The sequence below is a fragment of the Arachis hypogaea genome, chromosome 18 (assembly GCF_003086295.3).
Source record: "Arachis hypogaea cultivar Tifrunner chromosome 18, arahy.Tifrunner.gnm2.J5K5, whole genome shotgun sequence".
Lineage (NCBI taxonomy): Eukaryota > Viridiplantae > Streptophyta > Magnoliopsida > Fabales > Fabaceae > Arachis > Arachis hypogaea.
Window position 1 is genome coordinate 39,249,425 of NC_092053.1, and position 20,723 is coordinate 39,270,147.

The window sequence follows — 20,723 nt, forward strand, 5'->3', positions numbered from 1 at the left end:
GGCCCACTTGTTGTGTGCTTGGGCTAAGAATTGAGCTTTACACGTGTAGCGGCTTCTCTTGGAGTTGAACGCCAGTTTGTAACCTGTTTCTGGCCTTTAACTCCACTTTGCAACCTGTTTCTGGCGTTTAACTCCAGAATGCAACATGGAACTGACGTTGAATGCCAGTTTGTGTCATCTAAACTTGGGCAAAATATGGACTATTATATATTTCTGGAAAGCTCTGGATGTCTACTTTCCAACGCAATTAAGATCGCGCCATTTGGAGTTCTGTAGCTCCAGAAAATCCACTTTGAGTGCAGGGAGGTCAGAATCCAACAGCAACTGCAGTCCTTCTTCAACCTCTGAATCTGATTTTTGCTCAAGTCCCTCAATTTCAGCCAGAAAATACCTGAAATCACAGAAAAATACACAAACTCATAGTAAAGTCCAGAAATGTAATTTTTATTTAAAAACTAATAAAAATATACTAAAAACTAACAAAATCATACTGAAAACTATGTAAAAATAATGCCAAAAAGCGTATAAATTATCCGCTCATCACATATATATGTTCTTGGAGATTGACTTACTTTTAACCAAGTAAGTAGAATTATTTTTGCACTTAGTTGCATTCATATAGATAGGTGCATATAGTTTATTTGCATTGAATAAATGTTCATACCCTTTTCTTGTCCTTCTTTATTCTTAGCATGAGGACATGCTTAGTTTAAGTGTGGGGAGATTTGATAAATCCCGATTTTGTGGTTTATCTTGTGCTTAATTTGGGAGATTTTATCACCTTTTCCCACATTTATTCAATAAAATAGCATGGTTTTGTAATTCTCCCTAAATTTGTGCTTAAGTGTAAAAACATACTTTTTAGGTCTTAAAATAGCTGAATTTAACTCACTTTAATTCCATTCGATGCCTTGATATGTTTTTTGAGTGACTTCAGGTTCATAAGGCAAGTATTGGATGGAAGAAGTGAGGAGAAAAAGCATGCAAAGTGGGAGAACTCATGAAGAAATGAAGGAACCGTAAAGCTGTCAAGTCTGACCTCTTTGCACTCAATCAACCATAACTTGAGCTACAGAGGTCCAAATAAGGCGGTTTCAATTGCATTGGAAAGCTAACATCCTGGGCTTCAAAATAATATAAAATTCGCCATATTTTGCTTTGTGTTTAGGGGCGGGCACGCGCCATGTACACGTGCGTGCCGATGCTGCTCATGGCCCACTAAAGTGAAATCGACCCCAGCGATTTCTGAAGCACTTTGGGCCCAACCCAACTCATTTCTAATGCTATTTCATGCAGAATTCAAGCTTGGGCAAGGGAGAGCAATTGTTTGTAGCATTAGCATCATGTAGGTTAGTTTCTAGAGAGAGAAGCTCCCTCTTCTCTCTAGAATTAGGTTAGGTTAATCCATCTCAGACCTAGGCATGATTTCTTGATTTCATCTTGTTTTCTTTTACAATTTTTTGTTTCTACTACTCTATTCTTCTTAGTTCTCTTGTTAATTTTACTTTTATATTTATGAATACTCATGTTGAATTTGTTTATATTTAAAAAAATTTAATGTTTGGTGTTCTTTTATTGATGATTTGAGTTGTTGATTTACTTTTCTTGCAATTGGTAGATTGGTAGATTTATTATTCTTGCATTTTTACCATGCTTTCCTTTTATGCCTTCCAAGTGTTTGACAAAATGCTTGGTTGGATTTTAGAGTAGAATTTTATGCTCTTGTCTTGGGAAGGTAACTTAGGAACTCTTGAGTTACTAATGTCCAAGTGATTGACGATTGGGAGCCATTAACACTAGATCTCACTAATTAATTTGGTATAGAACTAGGACTTATGGACTTGGATTGACATAGCTCATTTGACTTTCCTTTATTAGTTAGAGGATGACTTAATGGGGTTGATCCTTGCCAATTCTCATGTTGTGGTTAGTGATAAGGATAGAGATCCTTGACCGCCAACCTTTGCCAAGGCCTTTTTAGTTGTTAGTTTATTTTCATTGTTATTTACATTTCATGTCGCTTATCCCAAAAACCCCCCAAAATATCTCATAGCCAATAATTGAGCACTTCATTGCAATTCCTTGTGAGACGACCCGGAGTTTAAATATTTCGGTTAATTTTTATTTGGGGTTTGTTACATGTGACAACCAATATTTTTTTATGTGAGAATTGTTTGTTGGTGTAGAACTATACTTGCAACGAAAATTCATTCATTTTATGTGAAATTCTATACCGACACGACAATTTTCACTAATCAGATACAGATAGCTAGAGAGATTTGGGGAGGCAGTTATTTAGATAAGCATAAGCTGCCTCTTTGAATTGTGCTTGACCTCTTTAAGGAGGTCAGGTATGTAGTAGGGACCACCCTCTTAGGCAGGCCTTTTATCCTTATTGAGTCTGACTTTTGTGTTTTGGGTTAGGTTATGAACAAGAAGTATGTGAGTCATTCTTATATTAGCATAGCATTCCATCAGTTAAGTGCCTATCTTACGTCCAAATTGGGCAGAAAATCTCACTTTCTCCTCAACACGGTGTAGCAGAATTGTGCCTCCTGGGATTTCAGCATAGAACAAACTTGACTCCCTATCAGCTTGTGTCTTTAGAAATTTTCTTCCATAAAAAATGCTATCAAATTTGTCACAATAAAGATCATAAGAATGAATATAAACTCTAAAACGAGTTAAAGTGTAGATCATTTTCCAGAATAAACAAATTGAAATTAATTTCTCAAGTCATGTCATTAGTAAGTTAGGACTAATAGGTGCGCGAAGAAACTGAGAAATAATTTGATAAATTCCCAGAGAAAAAGTCTTTGCTGAGGAACCCGAATGATGTTGGCAAAAAAATGCATGTAAACGACGAGAGCGGTGCCGTGAGCTGCAATGGCAACGAAGCCGACGGTGGCATGAGAAAAAGTTTTTGCTGGAGGAACTGGATTCTTCTTCTTCTTTGTCCAGATGGAGAGGAGAACGATAGAGAACGACATTGTGACTGTTGGTGCGTGCTGCTACTGCATGTAGACCGACGGAGAGGGAGCGCGACTACGAAGAAGGGAGAGGGTGAGGATAGGTTGCTGTTGTCCGGGTAGGAGATTAGGGGTGATGTTACTCTTTATTGGTAGACTGATATAAAATGATGAAGAATAATTTTTTAGATTTATTCTTCTTTTTGGTATGAATTGGGTAACAGAGATTAGATTAGGGTTCATGAGAAACGAAATAATTTTTTAGTATATATGATTAATGAAATGTATTTTGGTTTTGATTTTTAAATTAATGATTTAAAATTTTAAAACTAAAATAATTTAAATTTTGACTAAATTAAAAGGATTATGGTAATTTTTGTCCAATATAAAAAAAATAATATTTAATTTTTTTTATAAAATTAAATAAAAAATATTTTTTATTTTTATTAAAGTACAAAGGTGATTTAGTAAAAGTATTGATATGATATATATTCAAAAAAAAATTAATTACAAATGTGAAAAATACAATCCACATTTAATGTTTTAATTTGTCCATAATTTTATTGTACCTGTATGTATGAATTTATCATCGTACCGAAATAAACACTATAAAATATTATAAAATAAAAGAAGAAACTCCTACATGTTCTATCATTTGAGTTAGGGTTAAGTACTGTTTTCGTCCCTAAAATCTGAGGTCAAAATCAAAATCGTCCCCGACCTTTTTTTGTTATTAAAACCATCCTCAACATTACAAAACGTTATAAAATCGTCATTTTTCTACTTTAATTTTATTTTTTACCAAATTACCCTTAATTAATAATTAATATAAATAATAAAATTAATATTAAAAACTAAAAACAAACCCTCCCCCTCCACCTGCACCCCCAGTCCATTCTCTTCCCTTTCTTTTCTCTCCCATCCAAGTAGAAAATCTACAAGCATAAAACCTCACAACAAACTCAGATTATGCAATACAAACATAAATTCCAGTTCACACAGAAGAAGAAGATGAAGAAGACGCAGAAGAAAAATTAAATTTCTGTTTCATAGTCCAACCACAGCAACAACAAGTAAAATCAACAAAATGACAGTTCAAACAACAATTCAACAATCCTCATTGTCAAGTTATAGTTACAAACATGCGGTGTCACAATTTCAAAAACAACAACAAAATTCATGCCAAACTTCAAACCAGATTTGAACAAAACCGCATCAGAGATATCTTCTTCCAGGAATAAGTTCAACCGATTTGAACACACAAGCAACTCGAATTTCAATTCTGCAATCAGATTTCTTGATTCAGGGACCAATTTACCTGTATGCCGAAACGTAACCTTTGGATGCCGGTGGTCATCCATGGCGGGGAACAAATCCGATCGAGAACGAAGCAGCGGCAGATCAGACAACAAGTAGCGGCGCGAAGGACGGCACCTCCGTGAAGGGAGGGCAGATGCTCGTGACGCCCTGGGTTGACGGAGTGGCAGAAGCGACTTGCACCAGAGATCCTCGAAGGTGTGGCGGAGGGTTCCGGCGCGTTTCTCCGATCTTGGCAAGACCAGTTCCACTCCTTGCGGCGGTCTTTCCTTGGGATCTCGAAGAGGAGGATCGAACGACGAAGAAGCAGGTGGCGGTAGCGTTTCCAGGGAATTGCGATGGAGCACGAGATAGCGATGGGTTGCTGCAGCTAGCAGTGGATTCAGCAACAGACGGTGCGAACGGAACTGAGGGAAGGTGGAGAAGGAGCCAGCGGAGCCAGACGGTGGTAGAAGGTTTGTTTTTAGTTTTTAATATTATTTTTATTATTTATATTAATTGTTAATTAAGGGTAATTTGGTAAAAAAATAAAATTAAAGTAGAAAAGGACGATTTTATAACATTTTGTAACATTGAGGATGATTTTAATAACAAAAAAAGGTCGGCGACGATTTTGATTTTTGCCTCAGACCTTAGGACGAAAACAGTACTTAACCCTTTTGAGTTATTAACTTATTATCTCCTACATATAAATCTTTCTTTTTGAGTCTCGAAAAAACAAGAAGAACCCAAGTCATATGGTGAGGAAGCAATTAAGGATCCTTATTGGCAAAGTGCTATTAATGATGAATTATGTGCTCTAAAGAGGAATAAGATTTGGTTACTTACCACCTGACCACCTGGAAGGATATTTAGTCTCAATCTCAAGATTAATGGCACTACTGAGTGAAACAAAGCTAGGTTGGTTCGCTCAAACAGCCGAGCTAAATTACTTTTGAGACATTCAGTCCAGTTGTGAAAATGACAACACTGAAGATTGTCTATCTTGGCAGCAACTGTTATGTAGAATTGGTCTATTCACCATCTGGATTTTAACACTGCCTTCTTAGGTAGAGATCTATCAGGATTCAGGAGCTATGTTCATCAAAGTCCCACAAGGATTAGAAGTCTTGAATCCAAGTCTGGTGTGTAGATCAAATAGGTCACTCTATATATGGCCTCAAACGAGTCAGTAAACAGTAAAATACTATATTGAGATCTGTTTTAGTATCAATATACAGTGCAACTATCAAGATTTTCAGGAACAACTCTTGCATCAACTTCTGATTATCAAAGATTGATAGGAAAGTTACTTTATATACTTCACCAACACTAGACCAAAAATTAGCTATGCAGTACTGAAGTTAAGCCAATTTTTGGACTCTGCAATTGATGAACACTTTCAAGCAGAATTGGTGGTATTGTGATATCTAAAAGGTGAGTCAGCTTTGCAATCGTTTAGGAGGTAGATTTCAGGATAATGCTTCTTAGGGACTTCAATTGTGACTTGAAAGAGTAAAAGGTGGAATTGATGGATTATACATGGTCCCAACGTGAAAGGTGGTGTGGCTTGAGCTAATTGGCAAAGGAACTTATTTACTTGTTTTAACTAAGTTTGTTTGTTAAGTTAATTATTATTAGGATTCATTGTAACTAATTTATTGTATATTAGTTTGGAGCATCTATGAAAGTGTGATTCATCATTATCATTCAATGAAGTAAACCTAGATGTACATCAATACATAGTTCAAACCTCAAGTAATTGAGATAATATTAATCTAACTTGTAGATCATATATTAGATATGTTATTGTATACAAAAGAAAGGGACTACTCTAACAAATGAAATAATTTTAGTGCGTAGTAATTGATTCTGGAGTACATTATTCAGGCATTATAATTATTTTACACCTATGTTATTTGATGAAAATTATTTTAAAAAATGTCTGCTGTGAGTTTTGTTGAATAAGCTTGCCAAGGAACACTTGTTTAAAAAATTTATTCAAGCGCGGATCAATGTCTAAATCGGACTACCACATGTAATTTCATTTAAAGCTCGTCCAGAACAAGCGGACAGTCAATGAGTTATAGCTCAAACGACATAATCTCTTCATCCTCACCTATAGATGTTGGATTCGAGTCACATTCCTAACTTTATAGGGAAAAAAAAAAAAAAAAAACAAGCAGACAGTCGGATACCAAAGTCTTCCCTCTCAAACATGTGCCAAAACAATTATACCAACTCAAGTAAATCTTGAAATGGAAAACAAGGTTTTATGCCAACATATAGCTAGTAACCAGCATGATGAAAATCGATAATCGCACACTTGAAACCTTTTTTAAAAGTGAATAGTTTTTCTTTGAAGTCTTCAATAGCCTTCAATTCTCTTTGCCAACCATAATACGAGAAGCTCATCCTCTTTAGTACTAAAGCATTTTCCACAATAAATTTAGCCAAACAAAGCTCATGCTCACTTCCATGAATTCTTCCAAATTTCACCACTTCTAGGGTGGACACCAAGCATTTGGGCACGGCAGCAGAATTCAATATCTCTTTCTCAAACATAGATATTCCCTGATTAATTAACAATGATCAATCATTTTTTTTTTAATCATTTCAAATATCTAGCTAAAAATAGCACAATGCATATCGTAAATTGGAAAGGGTTAGAAAAATAAAAAATAAAAATTCTGGTTAAATGAAATCTGAAATATTGGTAGCTCGAAATAAGGGGCACACTAATAAATAAATAAATAAATAATGATATATTCTTCTAATAATTATATTGTAATTTTTTAATACGAAACTTTTAAGTATTTTTTATTTTTTTAATAAATTAAATACAAATTAATATTATTTTTTTGTTTAAAGTTAAGAGATGATTCAAATATTTAAAAGTATGTAATATTACTTTTTAGTTTTAAATCTTACACCTTAAATTATAAATACTAACCTTTAAAATTAGCTAATATTGACTAACCTAATCTTCCATACTTTTTTTTTTAATTATAAAAAAATTTATTTTTGTAATTAAATTCAATAAAATTTCTTTTTTTATGTTTCTCTTCCTTCTCCTCTTTCAACAACAAATATTTCTCAATCCTTAAGTTTAAGTTATTGAATCAACTTAATTAGTTTGAGTTAGTTATCAAAATACTTTGTCACTTAGTATTACCATTGTTATAATACACTTATAATCATTGCAATAACAATCCCTTACTAACAGCATTTCTGCTAATTTCTGCCAACTCTTATTTATAATTGTGTTTAATGGGAGTGTTTTTGTGGATGTGTCTAATAAAAATGTTGGTTGTATTTAATAGAAGTGTCTTTATAGATATATATATTTTTTAGATGTATTTCTTTATATAAATATTTAAAATATAATAATTAATTATTGTTAGCAATAAATTGAAAAATAATATGTTGGTACCCTATACTTTTCCTTACAATAAATGGTGACTTATAAACCTCTTGTGATCACTAACCTTAAATTCAAGGGTCCTGATAACTGGGGACATCTGAAGTAAGCCTAACAGAGTTTCACCATTAACCAAGTCAAGCTCAAGATGGGTCAACATTTTCATCCATGGCAAAGTAGTCAAAGAAACTTTGCATTCTGCCAGAACCTGCATAACTTCAAATGAAACTTCTTTGCAAATATAAAAGATTTTTGTACAAATATATAGATATAGCAAATGTTTCGCATGTGTCCAAAAATCTTGAATTATACAATATATCTATTATCAATAACAAAGGATATATGAGAGAAATTTTGTATATAATTTTTTTTTAAATGTTCTTTATTATATATAACTTATAATAAATATGTTAATTTCGAGAATTAAACTCATTTAACTTTTTTATTTTAGTATAACAATTATTATTCACGTCTAATTTATAAACAAGTGAATTAATAAAGTAGTATCTATTAGCAAACTAGGATTATAAAAAAACATTTTAAGTGTATCGGAGAGTACCATCAATACTCCCGTACACTTGAAATGTTCCCAGGATTATAAGTTATTTATATATATACGTGTATTATTGAAAAAAAAAAAAACTAAGTTAACAATTCTAACGGTTATTATATAAAAAAAAATAATAATAAAATTGTTACCTGTGTGCCCACAAGGTTGAGGCATTTTACTTGAGTGAATTGTTTAAAAAGTTTAGAAATACGAATCTGTGTTTCTTGTAGAGTCACATTTTGAGGTCTCCGTAAAATGATATTTGCAGTAGCACCTTGGGCTGATGATGGATCACCAAAAACAAGATCTTCTAACATATAACCACGCCATGTGAATTCGGTTAGACGCGAAGAACAAATCTTGATCATAGCAGCAAAATTATTAAGCGACTCCTCGCCAGATACAGCTCTGCTGCTGCTGCTGTGTTTAACGGAAAACCTTTCAAGCAAAGGTACTTCGAAAGTCACACATTTTACCCTTAGCCAGTAGCAATTTTTTGTCTTCAGCTCTTTGAGCACAGGGCAACTAAGTCTCACATCTTTCAAGTGATAAGTAAATATAATTCCAGACAGGTCCAAGAATTTTAGGTTGCTGAAACGGAAATGACCATATGACGGCGTCGGAATTCGAATAGCACAACGACTCATTTTCAAGACCAATTCTTCGATATAATGTTCGTTTTTCATAAAGAGACAATGAGAAGAAAGAGCTGATAAGTTAAGATCATGATCTAAACGAAGATCAAGTTTCTTGACACGTCTACTCAAGATATTTGCCATCCATGTGTTCACAACGGATGGGTCGTATTTGTTGGAAATAGCAAGAATCAAACTCTGGACACTTGAACTTTCAATGAGGAGGAGAGATCTGTTCATGAAGTCTATAAAGTGTTGTTTTCCTGTCTTCTTCTTGCCGTGATAGAAAATGTGCTCATCCAATTCTAGCTTGGTGACACATGTCCAGCGGCCTATCCATGTCTTGGATAACACGCTTGTACGGACAGCGTCTCTGATGGGGAGACAAGAGAGTATTTGGCTTATGATTTGTTCGGGTAGGTTGCTCATTATGTCTTTGCCTTCGTCTGACTTTTGCCTTTTGCGATCCATGTGTTTGTATCAAGTCCGATCCGGTCCCTACAAATACATACTTTGTAACATTAGATACTAATAAGTAATAATATATATAAATCTATGTGGTAGCAAGTTGAGGAAATTGATAAACACTCATCACTACTATCCAATCGATCCTACCTCTAATTGCGTACGCAGAAATCTTAATTCATAATGCCTTGAGGCACAACATCGTGGCTTTATGTTACTTATATACTATTAGATGTGAGAATGATAGAGATTGAGGGATGTCTAGAGGCACAAAGCAGGAGTTTCTGATCTTCTAATTAAGTTGGACTATTATAGGATATTATTAGGATGGTTTAGTAATGTTAGGGATTCTAGATAGTCACACGATCATAAATTTTCATATTTGTCGCTAAAAATATCATTATTATTTGGCGTTAATAATTAATCCCTTAAATGAAACTAAATTTTCACAGTCATATTGAAATTCCTGATGTGCCTAATTTGACTTTGGAAATTTCAATTGTAGTATGATCGTTTTTAAGATTGGACTTTGGATACTATAGTAATTTTTCGACTCATTTTCAACCGTAACTTTACAAGTAGAGTGATGAGTTAGCATTCTCTTATCACTGTCATTTGCTTTTGGCACCCCATTAAAGTGACTTTATTTGCAACATTTTCTATGAATTCTAAAAGACAAATAACGTCGTTTCACTGTAGTACAATGTGGTAAGATAGTACCAGCTCATTCCATTTAAATTTAGCTCCCAAATCAGTTATTATGTATTTGTGTAAAAATATAAATATAATTTAATTTATTTTTAATATGTATTTTATATATATATATAATAATTAATTTTAATAATTAATTTTAATATATATCTAATATAATTAATTTTTATTTAATCACATTTATAATATCATATAAAATAACATTTATCTATCCAACCGAGCATCAAGTTCATAATTTTTTACATTAAATTATTCAATTACATAAAAAAATATATTATAAAAAATATTAATTCATATAAATATATAAATTCTGATATTAAATGTATTTTATTTTATAAAATTATAAAAATTATATAAAAAAGGGACCAAAGTCGTGTTAGTGTCAGATAATGACATTTAATTAAGTTATTTATAGAGTTGTCATGTCAATACTAAATTTAATTAGTTTTTAAAAATGTAAAGAAAAATCTATTTATATAGTCGCATATATAATATCTTCGAGAATATTCATCTATGTAAAACCAGCTTAAGATCAATCTCACCTGTTTTTAATAATATAGAGAAAAACATATATTGTCATAGCTGAATTAATTTATAATATCACAGAAAATAAATTATGTAACTAACCAAGAACTAATATATAATCTCATAATTTCTCATATTAAATTTTTTAATTATATAAAAAATTATATTTTAGAGGATGCTAATTTATATTAAAGGTTTATTAAATTATATTCAAATATTTTATGTATTTTTTTTAAATAAAAAACTCAATACAACAAAGTGGAGTATTAATGAAAAAGTACTAGACAGATAAAATAAATTAATTCTTAATTACCTTCGACAATGTCATCAACTACAACCTAAAAGATTAAATATCTCCACTCTTTGTAACTCCTAATCGACCTGTTGACTACTTTCGCAACACCTATTTCTTGATTTCTGAAAATTTTATCATTCTTTTCCAACCAAGTACTCTAAATGATAACAATAAAACCAAACTCACCAACATTCTATCAATTTGACTACACGATTGACCCCTGAACCACGTAAACTTACGGTCATTCAGTTCTATATTCACCAATTCTATATCATGTATCCATGTTCTAAAGTCTTTTGCTGTTGCTGTTAACACACTAGCGCATTTCCTTTCTTCCAACTGCACAACCTCATTGAAGTCACCCATGTAACAAAGAAGAACCTGACATATTCCCGATAAAAAAACTCAACTCTTCCCACATAGCAAGCTTCTCCTCCCTTGTATGGGCACTATACACCAAGCAAACTGCACAATGAAAATTATTGTTTGTTAATTCTCCTTCTATACACAACCAGTTATCTCCTTTGTAACAATTACTCAACATGAATGTCATATCATCCCACATTATTAATAAACCTCCAAAAACACCGTTCGATCCCAGAAATTCCCAATCCACTGCATCATTACCCCAAAATTGCACTATATCAAACTTACTAATCACCTCCTTCTTTATCTCTATCAATCCTAACATATTCACATTATTTTTACACTTAAATTTTTTACCATTCTCCACTTTTCAACACCCGTAAACCCCTCACATTCCACAAACTAAAATCATTTAAAAACTTTATTACACACCTTATTTCGATATTTGGGGCGACTCCTTCTTGCTTTCTCTTTCTATTTTACTTGCCTTCTTTTTTGTGCCAATACTTCATTCTGAGTTTGCAGAATAGCCATAAGATCCTCATCCTCGTCATATAAAACAGCTCCTGATTCGACCACAGCTCCTGCAGCTCTGTTTTTAGCCATATCTTTATCCCAACTTCTTTCATGCTCATCTTGATTAGTTTTACCGTCTGCATCCTGCTCTGAGTGTCCCGAATCTTCTAAGTTCCTTATAGCCCTTTCATCCTCCAACCCAGTTTTCTCCACCACTGTATTCAATACCAAATTAACCCCTTCTTTTCATTTATCCCCATATTCCTAAGTCTCTGTTCTTTCAGAGATTGCTTCGTTACTGATTATTTGAGATCCCATAGATTCTGCACTCACCATAATTGTCGGATACACCTAAGAATTATCCGTTTGCGTTTTCAAAAAACCCCCATACCACTCATCCAAATTCTCAACAACAGTTACCTTTCTATCCTTGTCATGCTCTGTCTCCCGTAGCCCCTATGACATCATTACGCCGCATCCCATCCCAACTCCAACAGTTCCTTCTGAGCTTCTAGTTCTTCACTTCCATGGTGTTCCAAGACAACTCTCCCTTTCTCTTTCATCTCAATATCATTTTCTTTACTTCTTTCCTGTTTTTTATCAGGAAACTCCCTGGCATCTTCATCATGCATAGTGGTTTTTTCTCGGACATCAATCCTTCTCCTATACTTAGCCTCACCCACAAAGATCTCTTTACTCCTTAATCGTATTCCATTCATCTCCTTGATGGCATTTAATGCCCCTCCTTTTGTAGTATACCTGATGAAAGCAAACAGATGGATCTGGCCATACCTCTCTTTACGTGCAAATAGATGTCATTTATCCTTCCTATCCACTTGAACATATGAAACAATTCATTCTTCGAAACATTGTCTGGTAAATTATCTACAAAAATTGGGAATGATTTACTCTCTAATCGGAGATACGCTTTTCAGTTCCAAACCTGTAGGTCTTTCTCAACATGGGGTTGCCTAGCTTTACATCCGCTTGCATTAGATATAGACGGAGTATGTACTCTCATATTGCGAAACAAGAGTCTCGAGAAAAAAGTTGTGATCGGTGAGAACGAACAGGAATTAGAAACTTGGAGCACGCCTACAAGAGAAACAAGGAAGCTCCTGAGTGCGACAGATGACCGCAGTATCCTACTCCTTCCGGCGACAGTGGATGACTAAGGTTTAAAGTACTATATATATTTTATGTGTATTTATTGTACAAACTTTATTTTAAAAAATTATATAAAAGAAGAGACTAAAGTATTATATAATGAGCTAATAAAACATAAATTTTTAAATTTTCTATGAATATATAATACTAAACTTATTTTGTTATCATATAGAAAATAACGTCTATCTACATAATTACATTTATAATAGAATAATTTACACTAATAAAATAAATGGAGTTTAAAATTATGCAGTTCTATATTAAAATTAGTTACATATTTTATTTTAAATATTTTTATATAAATCGAATCAAGTTGATTTGATTTATCATGTATATGTTGTATCAGTAATAGTAAATTAAATACAACATATACACTGTAAATCGAATTAGTTTGATTCGATTTACTACTGATATTTTTTACTTTTAAGTTCATTAACTTTAAAATATAAATATCAATAAAAAATACCCTTTATTTGGATTCAAATAAAATATTAAAAAGATCAAATCAAATAAGAATAGAAATCTAACTTTAATGTTTTAGTTCAAATTTCAAAAAAAATTTACATTTTTACAAACTTATGAATTTAAAATGGAACAACAAAAAATTTATAAAAACTCATTAAAAATCATTATTTGACTCATTAGCATCTAAAGAATCATTACCAAGACTTTTGATATTGAAAAATTTATTCTAAAGTATAACCCTGGCATAAGAGTTATTAAAACTTAAATTTTTGTTCAGAGTCAGAAATAACAATAGTTATATAATATAAAAAAAATTAACTATATTTATATAATATGTAATTTAAAAAATAATTAAATATTATATCAGAGGTTACTCATAAAAAAGGTCTACAATCAAGAGGTTACTCAGAGGTGTATCAATTTTAGGAAAAGTCTTTATAAACCTTCTATAAAAACCTACATGTCCTAAGAAACTCTAAATTGCCTTTACATTAGTGGGTGGTGGTAATTTTTCAATTACCTCCACCTTAGCTTTATCAACATCTATTCCTTTACTTGAGATCCAATGCCCAAGAACAATACCTTCAGTCATCATAAAATGACATTTTTTCCAATTCAAAATAAGGTTTATTTCTTGGCACCGCTTCAAAACTAAGAAAAGATGTCGTCTCAGACAAGAATCAAAAGAATTACCAAATATAGAAAAAAAATCATCCATAAATACCTTAATAAACTTTTCAACCATGTAAAAAAATATGAAAAGCATACACCTTTAAAAAGTTGTTGGGGCATTGCACAATCCAAACGGCATCATTCGGTAAGCAAATACACCAAAAGGACAAGTGAATGTCGTCTTCTCCTGATCTTGAGGGTCCACTACAATCTGATTATATCTAGAATAACCATCTAGAAAATAATAAAATGTATGTCCAGAACTTCTCAAGCATCTGATCAATAAAAGGTAAGGAGAAGTGGTCCTTCCTAGTTGCAGTGTTGAGCCTCCTGTAGTCAATTCACATACGCCACCTGGTGATGGTTCGTGTAGGAATCAGGTCATTCTTCTCATTCTTGACCACTGTCACGCCTCCCTTCTTGGGAACAACTTGCACAGGACTCTACCATAAACTGTCAGAAATTGGGTAAATTATCCTGGCTTCTCAAAGTTTCATAACCTCTTTCTGAACCACCTCTTTCATAGTTAGATTTAACCGCCTTTGTGGTTGCACTATGAGTTTAGCATCCTCCTCAAGTAAAATCTTGCGCATACACATAGCTGGACTTATCCCTTTCAAGTCACCAATAGTCCACCCAAGAGCTATTTTGTGGCTTCTAAGCACCTGTGTTAATGCCTCCTCTTCATCATGACTCAGAGATGAGCTAATAATCACTGGGTAGGAATCCTGCTCGCCTAGAAAAATATACTTAAGAGAGGGAGGCAAGGGCTTCAACTCAAGCTTAGGTGGCCCTTCTTCCTTAGTATGCATGTTTGGTTCCCCCTTTTGTGGTGGTGAATCATCAATCTCTAGCAAACCATCCTCTGAAGGGCGTTCCAAAATACTATCAAGCTCTTCCGCTTCAAGAACCTCTTGAATCAATGGCTCAATTAAATCAATTCTCATGCATCCCTCAGAATCACTAGGATGTTGCAAGGCCTCAAGCACATTAAGAACAACCTCTTCATCATTGACTCTCAGAGTCAACTCATCTTTTTGCACATCAATAAGGACTCTCCCTGTAGCTAGAAAATGTCTTCCCAAAATAATGGAAGCATTCACATCTTCTTCCATATCCAGTATTATAAAATCAGCAGGAAAAATAAAGGGTTCTACTTTTACTAGTAAATTTTCAACAACTCCAAGAGAAAATTTAATGAAACGATAAGCAAGTTGAAGAGAAATTCTAGTGGATTTTACCTCATCAATTTGGAGCTTTCTCATCAAAGAAAGTGGCATGAGATTGATACTTGCTCTAAGATCACATAAAGCCCTCTGAATAGTAATATCTCCAATGGTGCAAGGAATTAAAAAGCTTCCCAGATCTTGCATCTTCTCAGGGAGATCCTACTGGATAATTATATTGCATTCCTTGGTGAGCACCACGGTTTCACTCTCTTTCCAATTTCTCTTATTGGTCAAAAATTCCTTCATGAATTTAGCATAGAGAGGTATTTACTCCAAAGCCTCTATAAAAGGAATGTTGATCTGCAGCTTCCTAAAGACCTCTAAGAATCTTGAAAATTGCTTATCTTTGGATGCCTTCTGAAACCTCTGAGGATATGAGATATTTGGCTTGTATTCAGGCATTGGAGACTTCACTTTGTATTGCTTAACATCAACCGGAAAGGGTTGTTCGGATGTCATGGGCGTGATCTACCTTGTCCTGAGCCTCCTTCGGAGCTTCTTTTTCAACCGGCTACTTACTAACCTGTTCTTCTGTACATGCTACCTTACCACTTCTTAGATGTATGGCGTTGTACTCTTCCCTTGGGTTGGGTACTGTATCACTGTGAAAGGTGTGAGTAGGCCTCTTAGCTACTTGCTTGCTTAACTGACCCATTTGAACCTTCAAGTTTCTAATTAAAGCTCTGATTTCCTGCATGAAATTATTAGTGTTCCTAGAGAGTTCTGTAACTAAAGATTCCAAGTCAGAAGGTTTCTGAGAAGGAGGGAGCGCATGGTATTATTGAGAGGACTGAAACTGACGGTTGTTGTTCTTGAAATTATTCTGATTGAAATTACCCTGAGGAGAGTTGTTGTTGTTGAAATTTGGTTGCCTCTGTGGTTGATTTCCCCATCCAAAATTTGGGCGATTCCTCCACCCCAGATTGTAAGTCTTAAAAAAAGGGTCATTATTGATGGGTCTAGAGGAATTACCCATATAATTAACCTGTTTAGAGGGAAATTGACCATAATCAAAATTCTCACATTGAGGAAATCCGCCACTCATGTCATAAGAAGTATCTTGGATATTAATAGCTAAAACTTGTAATCCACCCAAGTGTTGAGTAATGGCATTTATCTATTGAGACATGGCTTTATTCTGAGCAAGAATAGTATCCAAAACATCTAGTTCCATGACTCCCTTCTTCATGGCGGGTCTCTCAGAAGAGTATAAATACTAGTTGTTAGCAACCATCTCAATCAACTCTAGAGCCTCTTTAGTGGTTTTCTTCATGTGAAGAGATCCTCCAGTAGAATTATCCAAAGAAGTCTTGGTGGCCTAAATAATCCAATAATAAAATATTTGCAATTGTATCCAATCTGGAAACATGTTGGGAGGGCACTTTTCTAAGCATAACCTTGTACCTCTCCCAAGCTTCAAAGAGATATTCACCCTCTTGTTGCCTGAAGGTCTGAACATCGGCCCTTAGCTTGGTCAGCTTCTAAGGTGGAAAGAATTTAGTCAAGAATCTGCTGACCACATTGTCCCATCTATCTAGGCTCTCCTTGGGTTGTGTATCAAGCTACTGCTTGGCTCGGTCCTGTATAGCAAACGAAAAGAGAAACAATCGATAAACATCAGGATGGACTCCATTAGTCTTGATTGTATCACAAATCTATAGAAAATTAGAGATGAACAAGTTTGGGTCTTCCTGCGAGAATCCATGAAACTGACAGTTTTGTTGCACTAAAGTGATGAGTTGAGGCTTCAACTCAAAATTATTATCATTAACAGGGGGTACAACAATGCTACTACCATAGAAAATGAGATTTGGAGTAATGTATGAGCCAAGAGTTCTCCTAGGTTGTTTGGGAGCATTAGGAGCAACAACGTTGTTGTTGTTAGGCTCCATAGTGATTTTTTCAACTTCTTTGTCAGAATCATCCTTGAGACTTTCAGCAGCTCTATAAGCTCTACCCTGCTGTTGGTATCTTCTAACAGTCCTTTCAATCTCAGGATCGAAATTAAAAAGAGGTCCCTTGTCCCTGTCCTTACTCAAACAAACAGAGAACAAAAAAAAGTAGAAATCTCTACATTAGAGTGAAGAGAATTTTCAGTGAGGTAAATCGGATAAAAGAAATAAAATAAAATAAAATGAATAAAAGAAGAAGAAATTTTTGAAAATAAAGAAAGATACTAAAGCAAAAAAATCAAAACTAAGAAGGGGGAATAAGAAAATAAAATGAGTAAAACTAAAGAAAAATAGCAAAGGAAATTTTGAAAATTAAGGCAGAAAAATAAGCAAAATTAAATTAAGAAAAAGTCCAATCTAGCTCATCAAATAACAAGTAGTTGTTAATCACAGATAATTTCTGGCAACGGCGCCAAAAACTTGATGCGGATTTTGAATACCACAAACTAACCGGCAAGTGCACCGGATCGTACCAAGTAATAGCTCAGGTGAGTGAGTGTCGATCCCATGAGAATTAATGGATTAAGCAACAATAGTTGAGTGATTAGGCTAGTTAGACAAGCTAAAATGAGAGGTTTCAAGTTCAAATAGCATAAAGTAGTAAATCAGAGAGTGCAAGAAAGCAAACAGTGAATGGTTAGTGAAAATAATATGAGAAAATAGTTAAGGCTTTTGAGATGTTTAAATTTCCGGATTAATAATTCTTATCAACTACTTTAATCATGCAAAGATTCAATTCATGGCAAAACTTAAGTGATCAAACCCTAATTCCTTAGTAATTTAATCTCCTTTAACTCAATCAACCGTCAATTCCTTGGTCGCTTAATTTAAATTAGAAGATTAAGTCCACTTCTAGTTTATGAGCCACACAAACCCTAATTACCCAAAATTGAGGCGATTATATGTCACATATCGCGTTAAATTCATATAATCAGAGAGTTGTGAGGAATTGATTTCTTGCTGTAATTCTAATGATATAACTTTTCCAAGATTCAACAAGAATTCAAATAGAACAAGAGTTATCTTCCAATATACTCTAATTCCTAGGATGAAGAATGAAACTAATCCTTGAAGTTAAATCAGTGCACTGATTAAGAGTAGAATGACAATAGTAATAATCCATTAAAATAAACAGAGCTCCTAACCTTAACAATGGAGATTTAGTTGCTCATGACTCAAAGAAAAATCCTAGAGTAAAAAGTATAAAAGTGCAGAATGAGCTAGAAGAGAAGAGAGCCCAAAGGCCTGAATCTTTTCTCCTTTTATATCTAATCCTAATTAATACAAAATGAAAATTCTAAAAACTAATAATATTCTTAATTCACGGGCCTAGCGTTTAGCGCCACCTTCACAAAATGCTTTTCCCGGTTTACAAGGCACCTGGCGCAAAACGCCGGATAGTGGCGTTTAGCGCCACCTTCATAGCATCATTGTACAAATTACGAGGCCCTCGGTGCTAAACGCCGAGTCGGGCGTTTAGCGCCATCTTCACAAAATGTTGGCACAAATTTTGAGGCTTGCGGCGCTAAATGCCAGGTAGTGGCATTTAGTGCCTGCTTGACAACAACCATTTTTTCTCTCTTTTCTTCTGCACGAATTCTGTCAAACTCACCCGAATTTTATTTGTAATTAACAAATTAGCAATACAACTCAAAGTAGCATTCATGATGGTCTAAAACACCAAAATCTCATAAAAGCCCAACAAATCCACATCGAATTTACTATGAAAGGATAGGAAAGATGCTCACGCATCACACACACATCAAAGATGCGAAATCAACGCAACTAAGTAACAGTTGGCAATTCAAATTCAAGTCAATGCTATTCAACTAAATTTCAGCAATTGTTCAACAAAATAAAAATTCTTTTAACATCAATTCACATAAATTCAGCATGTTTAACACATAATCAACAGCATTAACCATAAATTAAGTCAGTTTCCAACACTTTCAGCAATATAACACAAACTAATAATCCTAAAAATAACCTAGCTTAACCACCTAAAATCTACTAAAATCAGAAAATTATCTCTAACTAAATTAACTAACTAAAATTAGACTAATAAAAGAACCTAACCAAAACAGAATTTGAAGAAGAAAGAAAAACAGAGGTTGAAGAAACCTGGAATGCGGAACAAGCTAAGGAGAGAACAAAGAAGAAGTAAAGATGCAGCGGCACTATGATGTTACCGGAGCTAGAGGTGGCGAAAGGGTGGTCACCATATGCTGGGGAACTCGGCAGAAAACTGGGACATGGGCTTCCTTGTTCTGCTGTGCTGAAGGTTGGACTCGCGACGAAGCAGGTTAGCGGCGGCGCGATGATGGTGGGGGCAACAATGGATTGACGGCAACGGAGAGGGGGCTGTGATGGTGGTGGTATCGACGGCGGTGATGGAGAGAGTGGAACAAGTGAGAGAAGGGGTGAAATTCGAATGAGGGGAAGAAGGTTCACGCTTTTAATTTACATCTCAGTTACCGTCGGATTTATCGTTAGAAAAGTCCGACGGTAAACCATTGTGGGTCACCAAAAGGCATCATTTCACTAAGTTGGGTTAAATCTGACGGTAAATCCGACACTAAAAGACGCGCTAATATATTTTTGTTTTCCTTCAAATATTACCGGCAAAGTTATTGTCGGAAACTTAAATCCGACGGTAATTATATAACCTTATGAATTCGACATTGTTATTGACGGTAAATCTACCACTATTATGCAACGCTAAATTTGACAGTACTCAACGTTTTTCTTGTAGTGTTATGAATATCAATATCACTCAAAAACAGAGACGGACCTAAAAGGGGTGAGTAGTAGCCTCTGCCCCCCTAAAATTTTAAAAAACTATACTTATATATGAGATATGTGTTTAAAAAATAAAAAAATATTATATAATTTAGTAATTTTATATGTATTATTTTTTACTATGTGATGAATTTATGTCTTAATTATTTAATTCACTAATTTTTTCACTTAACTAATTTAATATCATACCCACAAGTCTTTGTACCTTTTAAATTAGTTTTTATATAATAATCTCTATATTTATTTAAAAAAATCATTTATTTTTTTATATTAACATATTTAATATTTATATTATTATATTAATAATGACTTACGTAGTTATATTTTAGTAATCACATTATGTATTTTAGATTTTTTTTGTAAAAAATACTCATTTTTCTTCTAAATTTACGTTGTTAAAATTTTTTTTTATAAAGATATCTTATATCTTGTATTCTATAAGGGTACTGTGTCTTACAAACAATTGATAAATTATAATTTATTTTAAAATTTTTTAAAATTTTTAAAAGAATTAATTTTAATTAATAAGATATGTGATAATTTTTAACTAAACACGTTATAATTTATTGGTATTTTATAATTTTATAATGTATTATTGATATTGTTATAGATATTAAAAATAAAATTATGAAAAAAATTTATAATTATATATATATTGATAAATCTTTTAAAAAATTAACTCTAATAACT

The 20,723-nt window shown here is 33.5% G+C and overlaps 1 protein-coding gene across 1 annotated transcript; it reads right to left on the reverse strand.

Annotated features, from left to right (window-relative positions):
* Positions 1-6,249: 6,249 nt before the first annotated feature.
* On the reverse strand, positions 6,250-9,526 carry LOC140181579 (F-box/LRR-repeat protein At4g14103-like). The gene is made up of 3 exons (XM_072225600.1): positions 9,487-9,526; positions 7,754-9,369; positions 6,250-6,839 (listed from the first exon to the last, which is right to left on the reverse strand). Exon 2 carries the CDS (start codon positions 9,340-9,342, stop codon positions 8,353-8,355), a length of 990 nt encoding a protein of 329 aa, XP_072081701.1. The 5' UTR covers positions 9,343-9,369; positions 9,487-9,526; the 3' UTR covers positions 6,250-6,839; positions 7,754-8,352.
* Between the last annotated feature and the right edge of the window lie 11,197 nt (positions 9,527-20,723).

What these genes read in the sequence shown, in the direction of transcription:
- LOC140181579 (XM_072225600.1), bottom strand. Translation starts at nt 9,342, where the DNA reads ATGGATCGCAAAAGGCAAAAGTCAGACGAAGGCAAAGACATAATGAGC.